The sequence below is a fragment of the Sinohyriopsis cumingii genome, chromosome 6 (genome assembly GCF_028554795.1).
Source record: "Sinohyriopsis cumingii isolate HCF-2022 chromosome 6, ASM2855479v2, whole genome shotgun sequence".
NCBI classification, from domain to species: domain Eukaryota; kingdom Metazoa; phylum Mollusca; class Bivalvia; order Unionida; family Unionidae; genus Sinohyriopsis; species Sinohyriopsis cumingii.
Genome location: NC_142966.1, coordinates 21,534,258 through 21,556,738, shown reverse-complemented (window position 1 = coordinate 21,556,738; position 22,481 = coordinate 21,534,258). Strand labels below are relative to the sequence as shown.

At 36.5% G+C, this 22,481-nt stretch overlaps 1 protein-coding gene across 1 annotated transcript in view; it reads left to right on the top strand.

The window, feature by feature from the left end:
* LOC149796474 (uncharacterized) overlaps nucleotides 1-22,481 on the top strand; it is a 294,892-nt gene that overhangs the window by 39,495 nt on the left and 232,916 nt on the right. Inside the window, exons 5-6 of the mRNA XM_089961179.1 lie at nucleotides 7,994-8,059; nucleotides 18,134-18,201. Of these exons, the coding sequence (XP_089817305.1) occupies nucleotides 7,994-8,059; nucleotides 18,134-18,201 (134 nt within the window). The remainder of the gene's footprint in view (nucleotides 1-7,993; nucleotides 8,060-18,133; nucleotides 18,202-22,481) is intronic.

Below are 22,481 nucleotides of genomic sequence, written 5' to 3'. Positions count from 1 at the left end.
TCTTTCTGAAGTCAACTGTTTTTGGCCTACGTACAATGCACTGCTGTTATCCATAATCAGTTAGTTGGCATTGCTTACTAAGGTTCAGGCAGCTAATGAGAACCAACAGATGTCACTACGAAAAAGCACTAAAATATCTGCTCAATCCAACAAGGAGTAGATAGGGTTAACATACTGGAACCTTGGCTTGTGAAAATGGGGTGGGGAATGATGAGAGCTTTTGAAGCAAATTTTAAGAACATTGGTTTTGAGGAAAAGAAAAACAACATTAATCTCTTCTTTTTATCAAATTCTTTTAGTACATATACTTTGATGTCATAGAAAAAATTAATCCTCTTTATCACTTTTATGTCTTTTTGTGCCATCTCACAGGGACCTACATATCTTTGTCAAGATAACTTTAGTCTGAATTTATTTTCTGCATGATAATTAATGCTTACTATGACTATTTAAAGACTACTAAAAGTTGTATGGAGGCAGGCTGAGTAATGATGATCACACTAGTTATCTTTTTCACTCCCTCTGTCTCACACACCTATGCACATACAGTCATGCATGTAATTAGATCTGATCCTAAATGCCTTTCACCGTTCATGGGTGACCAACAGTTTTTTAATAATCTGATATTTGAAATAGATGGGTTTTTTTGCATGGTTGATAGCAATCAGGTTTTTCTTAAGAACTCAACAGGGGCCATATATAAGATGTAAAGGAGTCCCATTAAAAAGAATTAAAATTTGTGTAGAATTTCCAATTCTATCAATGTAGTTGCTAAAGTGTATTTTCCAAATATGATGTTTGTGGGCCCCATAAAACCAATCTTTCAGTGCTTCACAATGATCATTTGTGCCCAAGATTTTGATTATAGTATAATTTTTAGTTTTAAAGATTAATACAGACACATGGCTTTTTTTTAAATTTATGATCGTATTTGTAGAACATTTTTTTGGGAATGATTTTGTATTTAATTCATAATACTGTAAGTTCCTCATAAATATTTATACATTTGTTGGGGCAAACAAGCCCCAGTCTGATTTTATTATAGAGAATTATGAACCATTGATGTCGAAAAGTTCTAAATCACTTAATGTTGATTCAGCCAACCATATCCCGATTAAAATATTAAGGGACACAGGAGCTTCTCAGGGTCCTTTTATGATCAGGTTGTTTGTGTTTGTTTGAGAAAACTTCTTTTAGTAAAAGTGTTCTTTTTCAGGGAGTATAGTGCAATTTTGCTTATTTTCCTCTCAATTGTGTTAGTCTATCATCAGACTTAGTTTCAGGGCCTGTGACAGTTGGAGCTGTGTTTTTTGTTTGCCAATTGAGGGTGTTCATTTATTGCTAGGCAATAAATTAGCTGGAGATATGGTTGAGGTTAATCCACTTGTAACTGAGAAGCCTTGTTTGGGTCAAAAGGTTGATACTATTGTGATTGAATTCCCTGATTTATAAACTGCTTGTGCAGTTACTAGAGCTATGGCAAAGAAAGTGCTTAACAATGATTCTGATGAGGAAATTATTCCATTAGCTGACACATTTATTGGTCATTCTTTTGACAAGGTCACATTTGCTCTTGCTTTTGATCAATCAAATGGCTTTGATCACAGTGAAGTACCTGCTGGTGACAAGTGGTCAATGAGCTATCAAATTGTTCCTAAGTTGTATAGACAGGAAACTCTTAGTCTAGCCCATGAAACTCCCTTGGTTGGTAATTTAGGAGTCGATAAGACTTATCACAAGATTTTGAATCATATTTATTGGCCAAAAATTAAAAGTGATGTCTCCAAATACTATAGATCTTGTCACACATGTCAACTAGTACACATGTCAGCTAGTGGGAAAAACTAATCAGACAGTACCTAAGATTCATTTGCAAACCATTCCACCACTTGACAAACTATTTAGAGAATGATAGATCATTTCTGTCCTTTACCTAAGACCAGATCAGATAATAAGTACTTGTTGACCATAATGCATGCATCAACAAGATTTCCAGAAGCAATTCCTTGATGCAATATTAAGCTAAAACCATAGTAAAGGCTTTAATAAAGTGTGTTTTTTGTGGCCTTTTTTGGCCTTCTCAAATCTGTACATTTTATCAAAGATAGAATTTTATGATTGTAATTTTCCAACAAGTTATGTATTAATTAGTATTCAATAATGCAAGTCCTCTGCCTATCTCCTTGAAAGTAAAGGGGCATTGGAATGATTTCATCAGATTTTAATGAATATTATTCAGTCATATTGTTTTGAATCCAGAAAAGAGTGTGACAAGGGTGTTCATTTGCATTTGTTTGCTGTAAGGGAATCAGTTTAAGAATCTTTGGGTTTTAGACCTTTTTACTTGGTTTTTGGATGTACTGTACTTCTTCAAAAGAGGATTCAGAGATTAATTATCTTGATTATATCTCTGATTTTTAAATATAAGCTGTCAAAGGCTTGTGAAATGCAAAACACAATCTTCACTCTGCCCGATTAAAAAATGAAATTAAGGTATGACAAAAGTACAAAGGAAAGAAATTTTCAGCCGGGTGATAAAGTTACAGCTCTCTGCACATACCTCACAGGTTCTGGCTCTCTGCCCATAACTCACAATCCTCAACAGGCTAGGTATTATAGTCCCTGTATAGTTGTAATGAAAGTAAGTGACTTAAATTATAACATCAACCCTCCTGGGATGCAGAGACAGAAACATCTCTGCCATATAAGCATGTTAAAGATGTATGTTGATAAAGAAAGTTTTGTTAATCATTCAGTTAATTTAGTTCTATCTGTCCCACACACTAAAGATTTAAATGATGGTGTATAATCAGATTGTAGTGGAGTAATTTTTGTTTAACCAGTCTTTGAAATTCTGCACTATTAGAGAATCTGGACCAAAAACTTGTACATCTACAGCCACAAGAAAAGAATGAATTAAAGCAGCTTATACAGGTATGTGAATATAAGCACTTGTTTCCAGGTGTTCCAACCTGAAGAAATAAAATCTACCATGATGTTGAAGTTGTGAAACAACAAGATGAATCCTTACAAGAAGGAATATTTGAAAAGGAAGTTGAATATTTGTTGGAGATCGATTTTATTGAACCAGGAAAAAGTAACTGGAGTCCACCATGTATTCATCTGCTGAAACCAGATAATACTTTACATATGTGCACTGACAACAGAAAAGTGAACTGTGTCCCTTAAATAGCCTTATTGGTCTCACATATGTCAGGATGTGCTTGTTAAATTAAGGGCCATAATTAAAATGTCTGTTGATGCAAGTTTGGTGGTGTATTAATTCAAGAAGATGAAACTGGTGTGGATCATCCAGTATGCATTTCTCTAAAAAGATAAATAAGCACCAGAGAAATTATTCCACTACTTAGTAGGATTGATTGGCTTTAAATATGGCATTACAGCAATTTGAGATGTATATTTTTTCAGCATCTTTGTCAATTATAATATTCATTGATCAGATCCTCCTTATTTTTATCAACAAAATGAAAATAAAAATCAGATATTGTTTAGATGGAGTTTGATGTTGCAAGAATACATCAACATTAGTCACATCAAGGGAAAAGACAACCTGATATTCATGTCTATGGAAGTTCAGTATTGCTTTAATTTGTAAGAAATGTGTGTTGCTTGTAAGACATCTCCCTATGTAAATGTGTTTTTTTTGTTGATCATATGTTTGACTAATATATGAGGAAACCTTTTATATAAATTGTTCTTTTTTTATGACATGAAGTGTTATGAATATCTATATTTTTTGTAACTTTAGGACATCCATTTGCATCCTCCTCCTTGCAAGGTGGAAACTTCACCGACATTCTCTATTACCCCTGATTCCTGTATAACCAAATTTTTGCCACCATTTATTTTTGGTGAGTGAATCAAGACAGATTCCTGGTGGGGGTTCCCATACATGCACCTGATCCCTATTCCTATCTGTTTACCGATGCGTATGATTTGGGCTGGGGAGCTCATTTAGAGCTGGAGGGTGTAATTCTTCATGCTTTCTGGACTTGAGCCAAATTGTTCCTCCACATAAACAACCTAGGAATTAAAGCAGTATTTCTAGCATTGCAATGGTACATCGACATAATAAGTGGCCAATGTGTCATGATCTCCTTAGACAACTTGTCTGCTGTAGCTTAAGTATGACATCAAGGAGGCACACATACCCCTTCTCTTTGTGTGGAAGTCTGGAAACCTTTTAATCTGGGCAGCCTCAGAGATTGGTTGGATCATTCTCATTGAATCATTGCCCTATCCTAGACCTCTTCATCAGTTGACCCAGGTCTCTACCATACAGGCGGGAACTCCTGTGACAACATCAAGGATCCCTTCTCCACAACAGCCCACACATTCTCCACCCTCATGACTCAAATGATATCTCTGCTAGAACAAGTTTTTTGGCAGAGTTGCCAGTTGCATCATTCAAGCCAGGAGAGCTTCTAAATCCAGAGTCTATGATGCCAGGTGGAGAATCTTCTGTGATTGGGGCAATAGGAAACATGTTGATTCTGTCTTCCTTTTTGTAACTTCCATAGCTGATTTTCTATTGTTCCTCTTTGAGACCAAAAGAAGTTCAGTATCTAGTATCAAAAGCTATTGATCTGCCATCTCCAGCATACTTAAATTCTCTCAGGGCACAGACATTGGTACAGATCCATGTCTTGCCAATCCTATAAAGTATTTTGAACTTCATGCTTAGATGGAATCTTTCTTTTGTTCTTTGGTCATTAACCAAAGCAGCTTGAGAACCATTGAGTGAAGCTTCCTTTCTGGATCTCACACTCAAAACGTGTTCTTTCTTGCTCTTGCCTCTGTGAGACAATATGCCAGATTCATATCTTGTCCATTGACTCTGGCTGCCTCTGGTTTAATAGGAATTGTAATTCCATCTTCCTTCTCTGCCAACTGGGTTTTCTTGCAAGAAATCAGTTACCTTTGGTAGTGCCTTACCCGTAGTTCTCAGTAAAATCTGCACAAGGCATGATCAAGATAGACTCTTGTGCCCCATGCGTGTTCTCTTCTTCTGTCGTAATGCCTCCAAAGCAAAAAGAAAGGATATGAATCATCTCTATCTCTCCATTAAGGGCTCTATAGACATTTTGCCTGCCACTATATCCCAGTGGATTGTCATGACAATCAAAAGCCTACAAGTTCCTCACCAACTGAAACCTCTTCTTTATGAAACTTAAAGCCCATGAGGTGTGAGCCATTGCCACCTCATGGGCCTGCTTTAATCATTCCTCCCTGGAGGATGTCATGAAGGCAGCCTTTTGTCACTCCCATACTACCTTTGTATCCTTCTACCTCTGCTCATTAGCACAACAGAGTGCAGGCATTTTTTGTCTGGCACTGCATGTTATTTAGAGGGACACAAACCTTCTATAGATAAACCTCTCCCTCTATGCTGAGTACATTTAATTTCTCTATTTTTGATCAATTTGACATTAGCCTACCCACCTTACTGACAAAGCAATAATGACAGGATAAATAATTACTGCTATTAAAATATAGTTTTGTGGTAGGGGTGAAACTAATTTTAATTATGCAATACTTACCTGTTGTTATTGCCGAATACCCTCCTCCCACCTCACTCTGATGTCTTGCATAATTATTATCTGTGAAAGAGATGACACATGAATGTATCTACTTTCTGCACATGACCTTGCAGCAGAGTGGTGTGCAAAAGGTCCTACTGACTTTTCTCCACTCTGGGTAACGATATACCCAGATAATGATACACTGTCATCCAAAATTGCCCTTCTCAGCAGAATCAAGAAATATTTACCTATGGAAACTCGCAATCTATACTACAAGTCATATATTCTTCCAACAATGGATTATTGTTCTAATGTATGGGGAAACTGTGCCAAATCTGAGCTTGACAGGATTTATAAACTTCAGAAACGAGCAGCACGTGTAATTTTAGATGCATCTGTTGATCATCCCTCAAAAGCATTATTTACAGAACTCAAATGGTTCACAATATATGACAGGATAGATTTTCACAAGGCAGTTCTTTTATATAAATATCTACATGGAACTGCACCAGAGTTTCTTCAAGACTTATTCAGGCCTTTTTCAGCACAATACCAGTTGAGATCAATATCACATGGAAACATTCTAATACCAAAACCAAGAACAGAGCAATTTAAAAAGAGTTTTCAATACTCTGGTACAGTTCTGTGGAATAAGCTTCCACTACATGTAAAATCTGCTGAAAATATTAGAGTATTTAAGAAAAGATATCATGAGCATGTATGTGTTTCTAACAGACAATGGAATTTAGTATTTTAATACTAAACATGTTAAAATAAACAGTAATTATTGCCATCTTCATATAATGTGCATTGTTATACTCTCCTTAAGAGGGCCTCAAGGGAGAATAGTCCTTGTCTAATGAGTCACCCTCTATAAATAAAGCATTATTATTATTATTATTATTATACTCCCATCAAATGGATGGTGTATTTTTGGCATGAAAATAGATTAGCTAAGCAATATCAATACATAATTATTGCCTAATTAAAATTAGTTTTACCCCTGAAAAGAACTATATATTAGATAGCAAAAAGTATTTTTTTTATACACAGAATTTTATGTTCAGCTTCTAAGATTTCACATTTACAGAATAATAATGGAAAAATTATGTTGAGATATAGGAAGCACTTTTTTCTTCTCAAAATTTACAAGGAGAGGTTTTTGTATCAATGATCGAATGGATGTATGTAGCATATTAAATAATCAGAATTTTGGATTGTTCAATTAAATTTTTGTGGAGAAATATAGTGTCAAAATTACTGTGTTACCTTTTAGGGTTTGGGGTGTTGCCCCCTAGACCCCCCCCCCCCCCCAGGACTTTGCCCAGGAGCCACAAGAGGACCTAGTTGTCCCCCTTGATCCCATGCCAACTTTTCAGTATTGTGGATTTTCCCAACTTTCATCTTTGTATTTACGTCCTTGGCACTTGGATTGCTTGTGGCCAAAATATTTGTACAAGTGACATTTAGGTTGCTCCTTATGTTGGCAGTTGAAGGTAGGGTGATTCATTTCACCACACTGTATGCAAAGCTGCAGGGAATGCTTTGCCACTCCATGTTTTTGCCTAATATTTTTCTTGCTTTGTATAGTATATTAATCTAGTCCTCAGTTTATCCATCTAGTAAAAACACATCAGTGAAAGTTGTCAACCAACTTCACATTTGTTCAGATTGTATCAAAAGCAGCTAGGAACCATTTTACTTTGGAAGGTGGAAGGTATCTTGTTCTCTTTCTTGTAAAAATGGTCATTTGTGGTCAGATTACAGATGACACATTTGTATTCTGATATATCACAGTCTCTGAGGGGGTGGGCAGGGTAGGGGACATCACCACAAACATCTATTTCACAGTCTGAATTAGCATTTCTGATGTGCAAGATAAAAAGCACAAAACTAAGGCTTGTAACAATTCAGACTATATATATATATATATATATATATATATATATATATATATATATATATATATATATATATATATATATATATATATATATATATATATATATAGGGAGAGAGAGAGAGAGAGTTGAAAAGTTTTGAGATGTATTTCATCAGAGAGGATAGTTTATGTTGACCAAGCAAATGCAGGGAGTTGTGTTTTGCTTGTTTTGTATTCCATTGCTTTCTTGAATCTGCTTACTATATAAACTATTAATTGCAGTTTATAAAGCAGTTTCCAATTTAACAGTAATACCTGTAAAATGCAAACCATGTATATGGCCTTTTTCAGTGTACATTGGCTACAGTGCATTAGTGAGTTATGTGTACTTGTTGATAATATGGAATTGCTTTAATGGAGAAGGAGCTAAAGTATATTCACTCATGTTATTCCAGTGAATTTATCTAAAAATGATTGTAATGATGATTATGATAATGATATTGGTATAATATTGATACATGTATTATTATTATTATTATTATTATTACTATTATTATTGTTATTACAGGATTGGAAAATACAAGAAGCAATGCAAACAACTGAATCTTTGCGAAAATCCATTCTTGAATTACAGGTGAGACTCACAACATTATTGTAACAATCTTTTACCAACACTTTGATACTGCATAAAAGAACTTAAGTTTTGTTAGATAAGCATATATTTCACTGAACCCTTCATATCCTAGGGATCCCATAAGATGACACATTAGTCATGTTACAGAATAGAAAAGTCCAGAGTGATGGTCATTTCATGGCTTTAGCTATAAAGTTTATGTAGTTTTTCCATTTGTTGAGAGTGTTCCTTCTGTCCTTTTACCATATTTACCGCATATGTTGGGACACCGTATTTGTTGGGACACCATAAATTAATTTTTACAGTAATTTTTTTGTGCACTGTATGTTCTGGGACACATTGTTTTTTTCGAGTCGTAAATTGTGGGATACCTTTTAAATCATTCGAAAATTACATGTCGGAAATTGCAATCCAACTGAAATTTTATTTTTTAAATATAAAACTGTACTTGAGATAAAACTCTTTAATCCACTGCAGCAGCATCTCATCAACACAACCCTTCTCCTGCACACGTACAGTCTATTATTTTGGTACATGAATACTTTTTTAACTTTCTCATACCGTGAAAAATTGATGGGGGCAACACACCACCTGAAGTGGAAACTGCAAGAACAAAAGGAAGATTTTTTTCAAATCTGCACTAGTCTTGCTAATTCTCACACTTTTGATGCCCATCTTATCGTCAGTCCATCCAGGAATGCGATCAAAGTACACTAGAGTTTCATCCATGTTAATGATCATATTGTTGGCGAAATGATCTGTTTTTCTTCTGGCCATCACGAATTCATCACGTGATTTTATTTTCTCCAAATCTTCTGGATGATGCTGGGTCAGCGATGTTCGCGAACGAAGCACTATATTGTGCAACTTTGAAAACTGTTCCATTGTTTTACTTTATTGTCAAACTTTTTGTGAATACTGTTGAAAAGGAACCAAAGTTAGCTTCCATATCTCGGCCGTCTTTGTATATTCAAAGCTAAAAAAAAATAAATCGGCTCACTTAAAAGAATCCAGTAGTCGGCATCTGAGGTCAGCTTGCTTTGCAATAAAATAACCTTTGTATTGATATCCTTTAAAAAAATTCAGCTTCCGAGTCCAAAGTCGGCTTCCAACGTCAGCTTGCTTTGTAATAAAAATAACCTTTGTCTTTGATGTCCTGTGGGCAAGTTCAAAGAAGTTTACTGCTGGCTGCCAGTTGTGTTTATTTACCACCAGGACTTATATGTGCTTGGCATCTTTAGTAATAATTAATACAAAGGTGCACTGATGTCTGCGGGTAAATATTAATGATACTTATGTAACCCGAGCTGGCGAAAAGATTGTCACTTGCACTTGAGTGAATGTGTTTTAAAATAATGATTTTTATTTGCGAGATACTGGCATACAGTATAGTTCTCTTCTGGCCTTAACGAATTCATCACATGATTTTATTTTCTCCAAATATTCTGGGTGATGCTGGGTCATTGACATCTGTGCACAAAGCACTATATTGTGTTACTTTAAAATTTGTTCCATTGTTTCAATTTATTTTCAAAATTCCCTTGAATGCAGTTGAAAAGGAACCCAAGTATGCTTCCATATCTCAGCCGTCTTTGTATATTCAAAAAAAAAAAAATTGGCTCACTTCACAGAATCCATAGTCAACTTCCGATGTTGGCTTGCTTTGCAATAAAATAACCTTTGTATTGATATCCTTTACAAAAGAAAGTAACTGGGGTCGGCTTCTGAGATCACCCTCTTTGTAATAAAAATAACCTTTTGTCTTTGATGTCCTGTCAGTAGGTTCAAAGAAGGAGTTAACTGTTTGCTGCCAGTCGTGTTTATTCACCACCAGGGCTTATATGTGCTTGGTATAGTAACGATAATTATGTAACCCTAGCTGGTGAAAAGACTGTCACTTGCACTCAAGTGAATGTGTTTTCAAATGATGATTTTTTTTTTGCGAGATATTGTCATACAGTAGACCTGGATACAATTCAATCTTGATTATTTTGCACCCAACACCGTGTCATGCGTGAATGGCGTCTTCAAGATATCAGTTGACTATTTCCCTCTTGTATGTGATTTTGTTGGCTCCAGTTTTCAGTCGGATAACATGTTCAAACCTTTGAGCACAACCACACACAATTGTTTCTCAGTGTTCATGTCAATGAACAACATGGTGTGTGGTATCGGACATAATTGATACATGCTACAGTATGGAAGCCTACGCTACTTATGCAGATTTCGTGGAAATGTTTTATTTTTTAATGCTGATGTTGAAAAAAGGAATAAATGATAGCAACACAAGGTTAGTTTCTTTCTTTTTATTATCAATTAAGCATTTTATTTATCTATTTTATTGCGACGTGCAGCTTGGGGGGGGGAGCACAAATGCAATACAAATTTATTTTGTTTCTTAAGTCTTGGGACATATGACCAAAGTGAAAAAAATGTTTCACCATAAGTTCTGGGACAGGAAAAAAAATTATTATTTTATCGTGTCCCAGCATATGTGGTAAATACGGTATATGGTGTTTCTCATTCTCATGTAAACTCCAGCGCAAGCAGTTTATAAAACAAAATAAGTGTATCTTCAAATTATTTAATGTGCATCAATTTATATATGGTTGATTCAAATTCCATTCATTAATTTCAGATACAAATGTTAATTATTAGGCATGAGAGAAATTGGCAGTTCTATGTGGTTACACCAGACTTTTTGAACTATTGGGAAATGCATGTCTTAGGACTAACTGTTTCAAAAACACAAATTTTCATCATTGTGAAATGTTGCTCATCTCTTGTTAATACTCTTTAGAAAAGGTGACTATTTAGTTAAGAACACCCATACAAATTATCTTCCTTTGTACAATTTGCTTGGTTACCAAACTTTGTGGCTGGCTGGATCATTGTAAGTCTATTTAAAAACAAACTATGACCAAAGGACCAGTTCATTGAGGCCCATGGTTTAGTAATCTCCAGAATCAACTATGCCATACATGCACCAGTGTAGATGACCGTCAAACACAGGACAGACATATAATGTGTCATTCATGATTAATTGTGGGGGAAATATCTTTTCTTTATATTTTGAACCGTGTCGAAAAAGATGTGAAACTCCGGAGCAGAACCACAATTGAACAGTTTTATCTTTTAGCATTTATAGCTTCAGGTGAGTTGATGATATTGTCTTGTAGTGTCAGATATGTATTATGTTTGTCATGTGTCTTGGATAGTTATTTGATAATAACCATATTTTTTGCTTGAAACACTTCTAAAACTACACAGCTGATTAAATATTACTGAATGTACTGCATTATTAAATCCTGTCAAATTTGTTCAGATGTGCTGATTTGCTATCCAAAATGGCTGTTGATCTAGAAAATTTGTGGTATTCCTCACAAATATCCAGGTTTTAGAATAAAAATAAGGGGTTTGAACTTGTGTGTGTATTGACAATTAGACTAGTTTTCTGAGTGAGATTGGCTCACAGCAATAGAAAATGATGAATGTAAAACAATTCAGCAAACACATCCATAGTATGTAGATGTGCAGTAAACAGTTAAAATAAATCATTTTATATCTGTATTCTCAGTAGCACAAAATTATTTATGTAGAGAAGCAGGATTTGCATCACAAGGCTGTTCCATTTAAACATGTTGCATAGAGAATGCAGTTTTTAGAAGCATCAGCACAGTATTCAGATTACTCGGAGATCTGTCAGTAACCATTATGCTGTATTGTAACATGCACATATGACTAGTATAGAAAAATGGGAATTCTGGGCCACTTTTATCACTGCATGATAAAAGGGTAACCAGAAGATCCCCCCATGGATATATACTACTGAGGGATGGGGGTTCTGAGCCACTTTAAAAAGAGGGGAGGTTCTTGTCTCCTCTGACCTATAGGAAAATGGAGGTTCTGGGCCACCTTTATCACTACATGATAAAAGAGTGGCCAAAAAAGTCCCCCTGGATCTATGCTACTGAGGGATGGGAATTCTGGGCCAGTGTCTCTTCTCTTTTGCTCATTTATTAGAGATGTGTTTTGTAGTATAGCAAAGATGTCTCTTTCTTTGTTATCCCTGGAGTTTAGAAAAGTTGAGACTGAGCAACAAGAGCAATGATCCAGTGTTTGAATTAAGTAAGGAGGAATCTCAGGAATGGTTGAAGCATGCAAAGGATTTGATAGCATATGTGAATAAGGATCTGAGTTATGTGCCTGAGATGATTTATTTTGAGGAGAGTGAAGAAGAGAATGAGGAATAGGTGAAATGTAGTCATCATGATCAGTGTCCAGTACATCAGTATAATTAGCAATAATACATCAGAATAAGCTGAAGCATTTTCATCTGTCACTGTCTCGGCAAAAGGAGTTTTATTATTGGCTGAATAAGGTGACTGAAGTTCAGCCGGTAGGTCGTGTGAAATTAGTAAAATTTGAGTATGTGTTTAAGCGCATCTTTGAGAAGATGGGTCATCATGAGCATGCAGCGAAAGGTAAGTCTGTCTCTTATAAGCACCTAGGTGAGTCGTATGATGAGATTATTTCAGAGGCATTGTCTGATGCATACTAGTCAGAAAGGCTATAGGAATCCATGAGTTGAATCATTCAGGATAGTCAAACCACTTGATGACCAATTTCTCCCTTTGGTAGTGATAACTTTTTAGACTTTGAAGACATCCTAGTATGTTTTTTTTTGTAATTCCTGCTCATAAAAAAAGAACCTTGGATGGGTTTTCCAGAGGAGTCAGTGAGCATGTAGGTGATAGAAATGGGTTTTTTAATGGCATCGAGGACAAAAACTTCTTCAGTCCAGTTAGGGGTGTATCCCTTTTTGAATTTGGTCTTTTGTCTGCTGATTCTGACATAGTCACCTACTTTGAATTTGGATCTAAATTTAAAAAAAGTTCTTTGAGCATGTAGGTGATAGGAATGTTTTTTTTTAATGGCATCGATGACATAAACTTCTTCAGTCCAGTTAGGGGTGTATCCCTTTTCAAATTTGGTATTTTGTCTGCTGATTCTGACATAGTCACCTACTTTGAATTTGGATCTAAATTTAAAAAAAGCATCTGTGACCTGTTGTTTTTTGTTAGCTGAGGTGGCTTCCGTTGGTGTCGTTTAAACTGTTCTACAACAGCCGCTTTGATTTGAATGTGTGTTCTGTAAGAATATAATTTCTTGTAAGCCAATCTGAGACGGTTTCGTTATAAAATTCACTACCATGGTCTGCCCATAATTTATTGGGCTTTTGTGCACATACAATGCTATGAAACACTTAAGTGATTGAATTTCCTTTTTTGTTTATCAGAGGAAATACTCAAGCATTTTTGCTGAGAACTTTGATGACCGTCATGAGATATTTGAAATGATCATTGTACATGCTCTAATCTCTTATGTCGATGACATCTGCGAACCATATATTGTCTGCCATGACCATGATGACTCTGCATCATAGAAAATGCTTGCGCATTGGCTTATGCAGTTTTGCGAGAACTTTCAGTTCCAATGGATCTTCTACTGACTTTTTCATTTTACCTGGCATGCCTATTCTCAACTTATAGTGCCAGTGATGCCACACATGAGAGCTCGGTCTGCATGTTAATTTTTATGCTTGTGTTCTTTTAAGTTCCTCAGCATGATTAGATCACATGTCACTTTATTGTCAGGAAGATCTTGGTAACAGATATCATGGTGCATCAAGATGGCATCGCAGCCATTGTAAGGCTCCTGACCTGGCAGTGACTGATTGTTTTCATCCATTTGTTGTTCTAAGGGATTCCATGGCCCTATGAGGATGGTACTGCATCAACTAAATCCAGGACAGGAATAAAGGACAATATTCCATGAAACAGTGTTTTCACTGTTTTCCAAGTAGTTTTACAGCCTTATCTACATTTTGAAGTTGTAACGAGTTGTACACTGCTCTTTTATGCACTGTTTTGAGACAGCATGACTTTGACTGAAACATGTGATGTTATATGAAATGCTATTATTTTTTTGTTTTCTATTACCCCTGGACAAGGTGACTCAGTTTTGGACAGCTCCTCTGCCCCCAACACCATTGCTGAACACTGCTTTTTGAATAGCTTCGATGATGGCTTCCATGGCTGCAGCCAGTCCTAATGTTGCAAGGATGGAAGCAAAAATCTTGGGAGCCATGGTCTTGACAAAGAGAAGGATGGCGGTGGCAATGGAGCCTCCATCACATTGTCGCTTAGATGACACATCCAAGATCATGAATTGATCTGAGATGACCAGCACATAAGAGAGGTTATCGGCTGCTGGAGCAACAGTCCATCAGATTTCAATGTCTGCAGAAGAGTCTTTGAGACATTTGGAATGTTTGGAGACATCTGAGTGGAAGATGGGATATAAATTAGCGATATCGTCCAGTGAGATCTGCTTGCCTGTATCCACATCTTGATACTTCTACATGGTTTCTATCAGCATCATGTATGCGCAAGCATAATTTCAGGTAGCAACGGCAAAGTTGCATTTGAGTTCTCACTATTTATATTATCTGGAGTTGATGCGGATGTGACTGCAAGACAGACCGACGTTATTAAAGATTTGCTTGTTTTGAGTTTGCAGATTAAGATCGTTATACTGCACAGCCAACTGAAGTGCCATGAAGATGTGTCTGGGAAGTTCGCTGCCTGGATTGGTGGCCACTCTCCATGAGGTGGTAGCTTGGTCTGCAACAGATTGTTGCATTGCAGATGCTGTATTGTTCAAAATACAGTTTCTTAGTGAATCTGGCTAAAATCTTTTCCAGTGTGAGTATGTGCATGGTCAAGAGAGTGATTTTGGGCATCCACAGTGACAACCACATCATGGTGAGTTGCCCATCAACAGGAACTGCGGATCTATGCATGTATTGAGTGGGTGAGTCTCTTTCCAGCACCAGTATATGCTTGACACCTCAGAAGATGGTATGGATATCTTGATACAGACCAAAAATGCTGCTGACAGGTAGGAACATGCTGATCTCGTGGCTAGTATCGGTGAGAGCATGTCAAGTTGCAAATCCCATGTTATAAGTGGCCACACGTGAAAAAGAAAAATTGATTCTGCATTGGCAGGAAATTTGTTACTCACTACTGCACCTGTGTTGGTATCTCTTAACTACCATGTGTTAGTAACACATGGTCACATGTAGTCATGGCTGTGCATGATCAAATTTAGGATGGTACTGGCTTGAGGTAAGTAGCCGTTAATTTCTTCCATGGTCTGATTGTTCAGTTGATACTGAGCAGAGTTAATTAAAGACCACCCATTTTTTTTAATAGCGTGATCTGCGCATTGGCCAGATAGTCCGCAGGTGGGTTGGCGTTAGCTTGTATTTTCCCGCAGACGTCCAGTAAGGCCTTATCGGGAAGCAGATACACATCTATGTTATGCATCTGTATTTTTTGATGATTGCTTGCATTGAGATTGGTGATGTTAGTGTTCTGATACTCCAAGTCATCCACAGGAGTAGCATTATTGAGATGAAGATAATCAGGGGTGAATCTGAAATACTTGATGCTATGCTATATTACTGTTATACATAAGTACCATAATCTATTTAATCGATACCTTGACATAACGGCATCCACAGAGTGTGTACTTGGTACACTGGCCTTTCTATCCATTTCTGTAAAATTCTTTCGCTGAGGACCTGTCCATTTTTTGAAGAACCTGTTTAGCCTCTCTAGACTGATCTGCATGCAACGGAGCCAATGGAGTGATTGGTGACTGAATTACTGGCATTATTTTGCTGGCTAGTTTTTGTCCTACTTCCATTCACAGTGATCAATCGGGAGATTTCTGTGGTGGTATCCATGATGTTTTATCTGCCTGGAGAGATCATGATTGTTTTTTATTGAAGCGCAACTACATACAAAACCAGTTGTTGTTGGCAAAGATGTTGAAGAAGCTGTTGCAGATTTTGGCAGAGATCAGCACGATTTCGTATTACGATTGCTGGTCCGATTCCATTGGAGGATTATACCTCACCATGGACGTGACCAAAATTAGAATTGAACAGTAGTGCAGTGAACAGTAGTGTAATATGGTCCATTCGTAAAACATTGTTTTCTATATCAAGTCCTCGTACAAAATACGATACTGATCCAACATCAACAGGTTTTGATCCAGAAGATGATTGACAATTTTTACCATTTCATTATCGATTTCCACACCCACATTTCCTGCTTGTTTTGAAGCAGTTTGAGACATGAGACGATTTCAATGAGAGTGTGAAAGAAGCAGATTCTTCATCAATGATGGAGACCTTCTCCTTTTTGATACTTACCCTGAAATCTTTTTTCAGCTCTTCCCATTGTTTAAGCAGAGCTGATGATTTGAGCACTAGCAATTTAATATGACCCTATGGAAGACATATGTCTGGATCCTGTTCTATATGGTTTTTCCCTGATTTGGATTAGTGTACTCCAAAACTCGATGACTTCCTTTGACCCAAAAAGCAGCTTTTTAAGATATGGTTTATCGGCCTCGCTATGAAAGGCCATAAATTTGTGCTTAGAACCCAGGGTTCCTGCAGCATAGCAGTCTTTGAATTGTTAGGCGGTGATACCACTGCAGTGGTCTCTTGCGATTGTATTGATGTCTCAGTTATCGAGTCCTAAAAGCAGCACAAAGCATCCCATGTTCCATCGGATGTATTTAGGTACATTGTAGTACGACTGAGTGAGATGAAGGCTGTTGCTGCACTTGTGCCTTGACAGCGAAAAATACTGGCTCATTTTATTCATGTTCTCATGGTCCATTTTAATGTTATCAAATATGATGGTCTTGTGTGTATCCAAATGGAGTTCTTCTACGGGCTGGATCTCATCAGGATTGGCTAGGGTGAAGACTTCTGCTGCTGTGGTATTTCCAAACTAGTGTAGTGTTTAGAATTTGTCTTGTTGAGGATTAAGCATGTAGATCATGAAGTGATCATATTTGAACAAGTTATTGAGCAGGAGATTCAGGAGGAGATTGGTTTTACCCCAACCAGTAGGACCCACAATCATGTAAATAAAAGCTATGAGAAAAAATAACTAGGGACAAAGAAAAAAGCCAGTGGCTCAGAACCACCATCCCTCACTAACATAGCTCCATGGGGAGCTTTTCTGGCCATTCTGTTATCACATGGTGATAAAGGTGGCCCAGAACCCTCATTTTGCTGTAAGTAGGAGCAGACAAGACCCCCCACTTTTTTAAAAGTGGCTCAGAACCCCCATTCCCCAGTAGTATAGATCCATAGAGGCTCTTCTGGCTACCCTTTTATCACGCAGTGATAAAAGTGGCCCAAATTCCCTATTTTCGTTTAGGTCGGAGCAGACAAGACCCCCCACTTTTTTAAAAAGTATCTCAGAATCCCCGTCCCTTGGTAGTATAGATCCATGGAGGCTGTGTGAGTTGGATTTCTAATGTAGTTTTAACAATTTTTCAGTCATCACTACCATGTCTGCTGCGTGGCAGTTTATAATGATGTCTATCACTGGGGCATTATGCCACAGACATGCATCATGTCCGACCATGTCACATTATCCTGACACCAGGCCAAACAGTTCTAACACTAACTCTTAATGCTGAGTGCCAAGCGAGGTAGCTGTTAGTACCATTTTTATAAGTCTTGATATGACTCGGCCGGGGATTGAACCTACGACCTCCCTCGTCTGAGTGGACACTTTAACCACAAGACCACCAGAGTGGTCTCCATGGGGGCTTTTCTGGCCACTCATTTATCATGCAGTGATAAAAGTAGCGCAGAACCCGCATTTTCCTTTACTACTTATATGGTTAGCTATTCAAATTTGAAAGTGCCTTCCCAGGGTTCCATGTGTGGAGCAACCTTAAAGCTCATCTTGTTTGCTCTTGTATTGCATTCATTTATCAATTCGCATGCATTCAAGATATATTCTTCTTCTTAAATGGGAGATTATACAACATATGTTGAGGGTCATCAGTCCACAAATCAACTGTATGTTTTGAATGCAACTCATTTTGACTGTCATCAGTGAAAATAGACAGGAATGCAATTCTTATATCCTTAGAATATTCTTGAATTCATACATTGTACACCACTTGCAGCTCCAGAATGAGAGTCTGAGTCTTAAGTTACAAGAAGAAATGAACAGTAGAGAAGAAGTTCTTCAAAGGTATGTTGTTGTCTAATTTTGTATCAAGTCTACCTTAGAGGAAGCTAAATATAGTGATCATTTTAATGTCCATTTGCATGTCCTTCTGTATATCCATTTGTTTATGCATTTTTAGAACCTCATTGTTAAATTTTATGTGGCCAGTCTCCTGAGTATAGTTGATCACAGAATCATATTACTAGGCATGTTAATATATCTTGTTTTTTGTGCAGCACAAATTTTAAAACAAAAACAAACATTCAGGTCATTGCCATTTTTTATGTTTATTTACCTTTAGTAAACAATGGTTAAATGTCTGGTTTTTCAGCAGTGTTTTTGTCGTTTTTGCCAGAAATGTGAGTAGGAAACACATTTTGGGGGCTATTTCTGAATACATCCTAAGACATTGACTTCCAACAGATTTTCCATTAGCCTTATGCCTAGTTGTGTTAGAAAAATCATTTTCCATTGGTTATTATGCTTGCACATGAGCAGAAGTGTAAAAGACGTCCTTTTTTTTTGTTGCTTAACGGACCCATCATTTTCATATCGAGACCACTCTTTATTCCAAATGCCAACCTTATCCTACTTTTTGCAAAGTTTCACCTGCCTGTGTGCAGTTCAGACTGGACTGCCTTAGATCTGAGGCCAAAAAGTCTAAAATCCAGACACAAAATCGGATTCTGACCACGGGTGAATTTTGGGTGAAAAAAATAAAACGGGTCTAAAACATTTGTTTTTTTTTTTTCTGTATTTTGTAGTGCAACTAAAATGTCCAGATTATTTGGTATCATTGTAGAGCTACATCTGTCTATCTTTCTATAATACCACTTTAGTGTATCATACATGACCATGATGCTACAGAGCTCGGCAGTAGGCTATTAACTCCTGCCACATAAATGCAGCACCAGGGGTTAATGAGTTAAAAGTGCAGTTAAATGGCAGTTTTGTTAAAACCTTCTAGATTCAGCTAAGCAGTTTTTAGAAACCAGTTAAAAAGCAGGCTTTTTACAATATTATGGAAAACTTGGGCTGAAAACACCAGTTATTTTGCATAGATTCTGCAGTTTTTTTTTACTGGTTTTAAAGTGCAGTTTACACTGACAGTAAACTACGTTTTTTTCTCAAAACATTTTTTGACAAATAATCCAACTCATATTAGAAGAATATTAAGATAAGGACTGAGTTTCTACTGTATATTGTTTCTATGAGTCAGTTAAATTTATGTTGTTTTAATTGATCAAAAACAAATGAATATGACTACAAAATTTATTTATATTTAAATATTTCTTTAGGTTTTTGTCCCTTCATTTCACTGGTGTACATGCTTACCCATATAGAAATATCTCACCAATTCTCAGCTTCTCATAAGCTGCACATAAGAACCTTGTAAGAAATGTGTGCAGATAGGTTAGATTTTACAAGCTCATGTTTGTAGTTGTAAGCCAAGGAAAAACTAACCAAATTTTCATATATGCAGATTTTGCTCACTTGAGAATTTGAATGTTCACATAAGGAAGTACAAGTCAGAAAACATTTTCGATTACATCTATGTTTGAAAATGAGTCAGAGTTCTAATTTCTCATGCTAGTTATCACATGAGAAATTTGGACTTTGATTCTGATAGACACATGTTAAATTTGTTGTATTTTCTAATGTGTACATTGGTTTGAGCAATTTTTCCAAATTTTCTGTGCAAATATTGTATATTAAGCAGGGCATCCAGATTATTGTCAAATATACATTATTTTCCTTAGAGCTACTGGCCTCACATGTATATATAGCATATTACTCTATCATTGGCGGAAACAGGCACTTTTAAAAGAAAAGTAAACTTTTTTATCAGTCACATGATGTGTCACTTGATTTATCCTATATAAACGGAATATCTGCACTAAGTATTTCATAGTTATTCTGGCATTGCAGCGGAGCATTAAGTTCTTAATAGGCACTTACTTGGTGTTTAAATGGTGTTGTAGCAAGCCCAGGATGTAGTCCAAGCTACAGTTATTTGTCATATTTTCCTTTTGTTTATTTGCAATGGCTATGGAAGAGGACAAAGTCCTCTCAATTATCAAACTCGAGGCCAACTCGAAATTTTGGGTTTTAGGCCTGAAGATATTGCAGTCTTTTCTGAGGTTGAGGCAACTTCCTCGAAAGGGAGTGGAGTTAAGAAGCCAAAGTAACAAGAAAATAAAGAGAAAGAATTGAAGTCTGTTGTGACTAAAGTTCAAAAAGTGGCAAAACACAAGCCTGTTATGGCGACCAGAAAAGATGAAAATGTCAGACAGTAGATGATGTCCAGTCTCATAGACATTAACAACCTGTCTGTAACAGATATTGAACTTTTGAAGGAAAAATTGGGCCTAAATGAAATTGAAATGCAACCAGTTATGGTAGATGTCAATGAAATTGATTACCTTTTTGGTCAATGACTACCTGAATTGAATGTAGAAGTTGAAAATGAAGAGCTATATAGCAACATTGATGTTATTCCAGCAGAGGTTGATACAGGTAGGCCACTCAAGCAAATATTTTTGAGTGGCAAAATGAATGGGGCATTGTTTGATGTTTTACAACCTGATTACAACAGTAGTTCTATTAGCAATACAAGTAGTATGTGGAAGCTAGCCAAATTGAAATCACCCCAAAATGGAGAACCGATATCTAAATCTTTGACAGAGTTGACTAATACTGCATGCACTTCTTTGTGTGCAATGGATTAAATTGTAGAGAAGTACAAGATCCCAGAAAACTGTGATAAGTTGTCAATCAAGAAATTTGGTATGACTTTATCAAAAGAGTTCACTCTTACGACAAAGCCTTTATTGATATACAGAACCCTGTTGCTGCAGGCACTATGCCAATTGTCCAGTTAGCAGATGTATTAAAATCTTAGATTGCCACTAATGAGGAATCAAAAACCCTAATTTCAGATGATATTACTCTCATGATTTTATTGCAATATCATGTACCACTCAGAAGGGGGTGTATGATCCCACCACATTTAAAAAGTAAATATTCCAATCTTTGTATTATGCATAGCCCAGTGCTAAAAAGTCCAATAGCCAATGCCTGAGGCTCCTCTAATTTCATATCGGGTCTGTCCTGTATTCTAAATGCGATGCCCATCGGGCTTGTTGACAAAAAATAATCAAATTTGCCAGAGAAAACATTGATTGCGCTTATGAAATGCGAGAAATGTATTTTCAAGATGTTGACATACCTGACATAACACAGCACAATCTGATTGAAATCAGATAACACTGTCAAACATGAGGTAGAGATATGACTGTAATCAAACTGTAACATGGCATGTCATGCTTGCTATGACACGATATTGTAATACTCCCAAAACCCCTGACATGGTCCTGTTTCGAGAATGTACAATTTTCTGTAATCTTGAAAAAGAGAAGAAGAAAATACCACCGCTTTTAGTATATGCCCATTACATGTAGCACGTATAAAAAATAAACAATTAACAGTCATGATTGGAGCTGATGTAAAACTATCCTTTGGGCAGTTTAAATGCAGGGTTCCCATGCAGCTGGGAAATCTAGGAGAAAGGAGAAATTATATTTTTTCCCTTGACTTTTGCAAATATTGATGAAAGTCAGGAAAAATCCAGCAATTTTCCACACCCCTTGATTCCCGAACCAATCATGTAATTGAGTCATAACTAAACTGATTGTGAGTTAAATTAATTGAGTTCTAACCAAAATATTCAGAAGATGCAGTATGGATCATTTGGGTGCTTGCAATAAATGTGTATGTTGAGTCAATCCAAATGCTCAGTGGATTAGATTCATCTGGTAGACTTTTATTTTCAAACTCAGCTTGATATCCATATCTTTCCTTACATGGAAGGTATGAAAACCAGTCTAGCATCACAAGAGACCAACTTGGTGGTGGCAAAGTGATCCGTTTACTGAATGGCCTAGCAAACTTTAAATGTTGTTAGATTGAGTGATACATGCATGAAATTGATATGAAAATTACTTATTTTATCAGAAATTGTGAGTAGTAAAATCTTTATGTCTTTAATCTGCTGAAAGTAAGATAAAACTACAAGTGTTGATGCAATGTGGCCTGCTACTTGCGATTTGCATTGCTAGTCGCACGAGTACACAGATCTAAAAACCAACATTTTCAAATGTGGTAGAGACAAATTTTTTAAAGTCGTTTACTAGTTGTAATAAAAATACAAAAACTGAAGAACACAAAATTTTCTATATCTATGTATTCCAAGAACAAAATCTAGCTTTTTTGTGTATGACATGACTACCACAAATACATGTGCT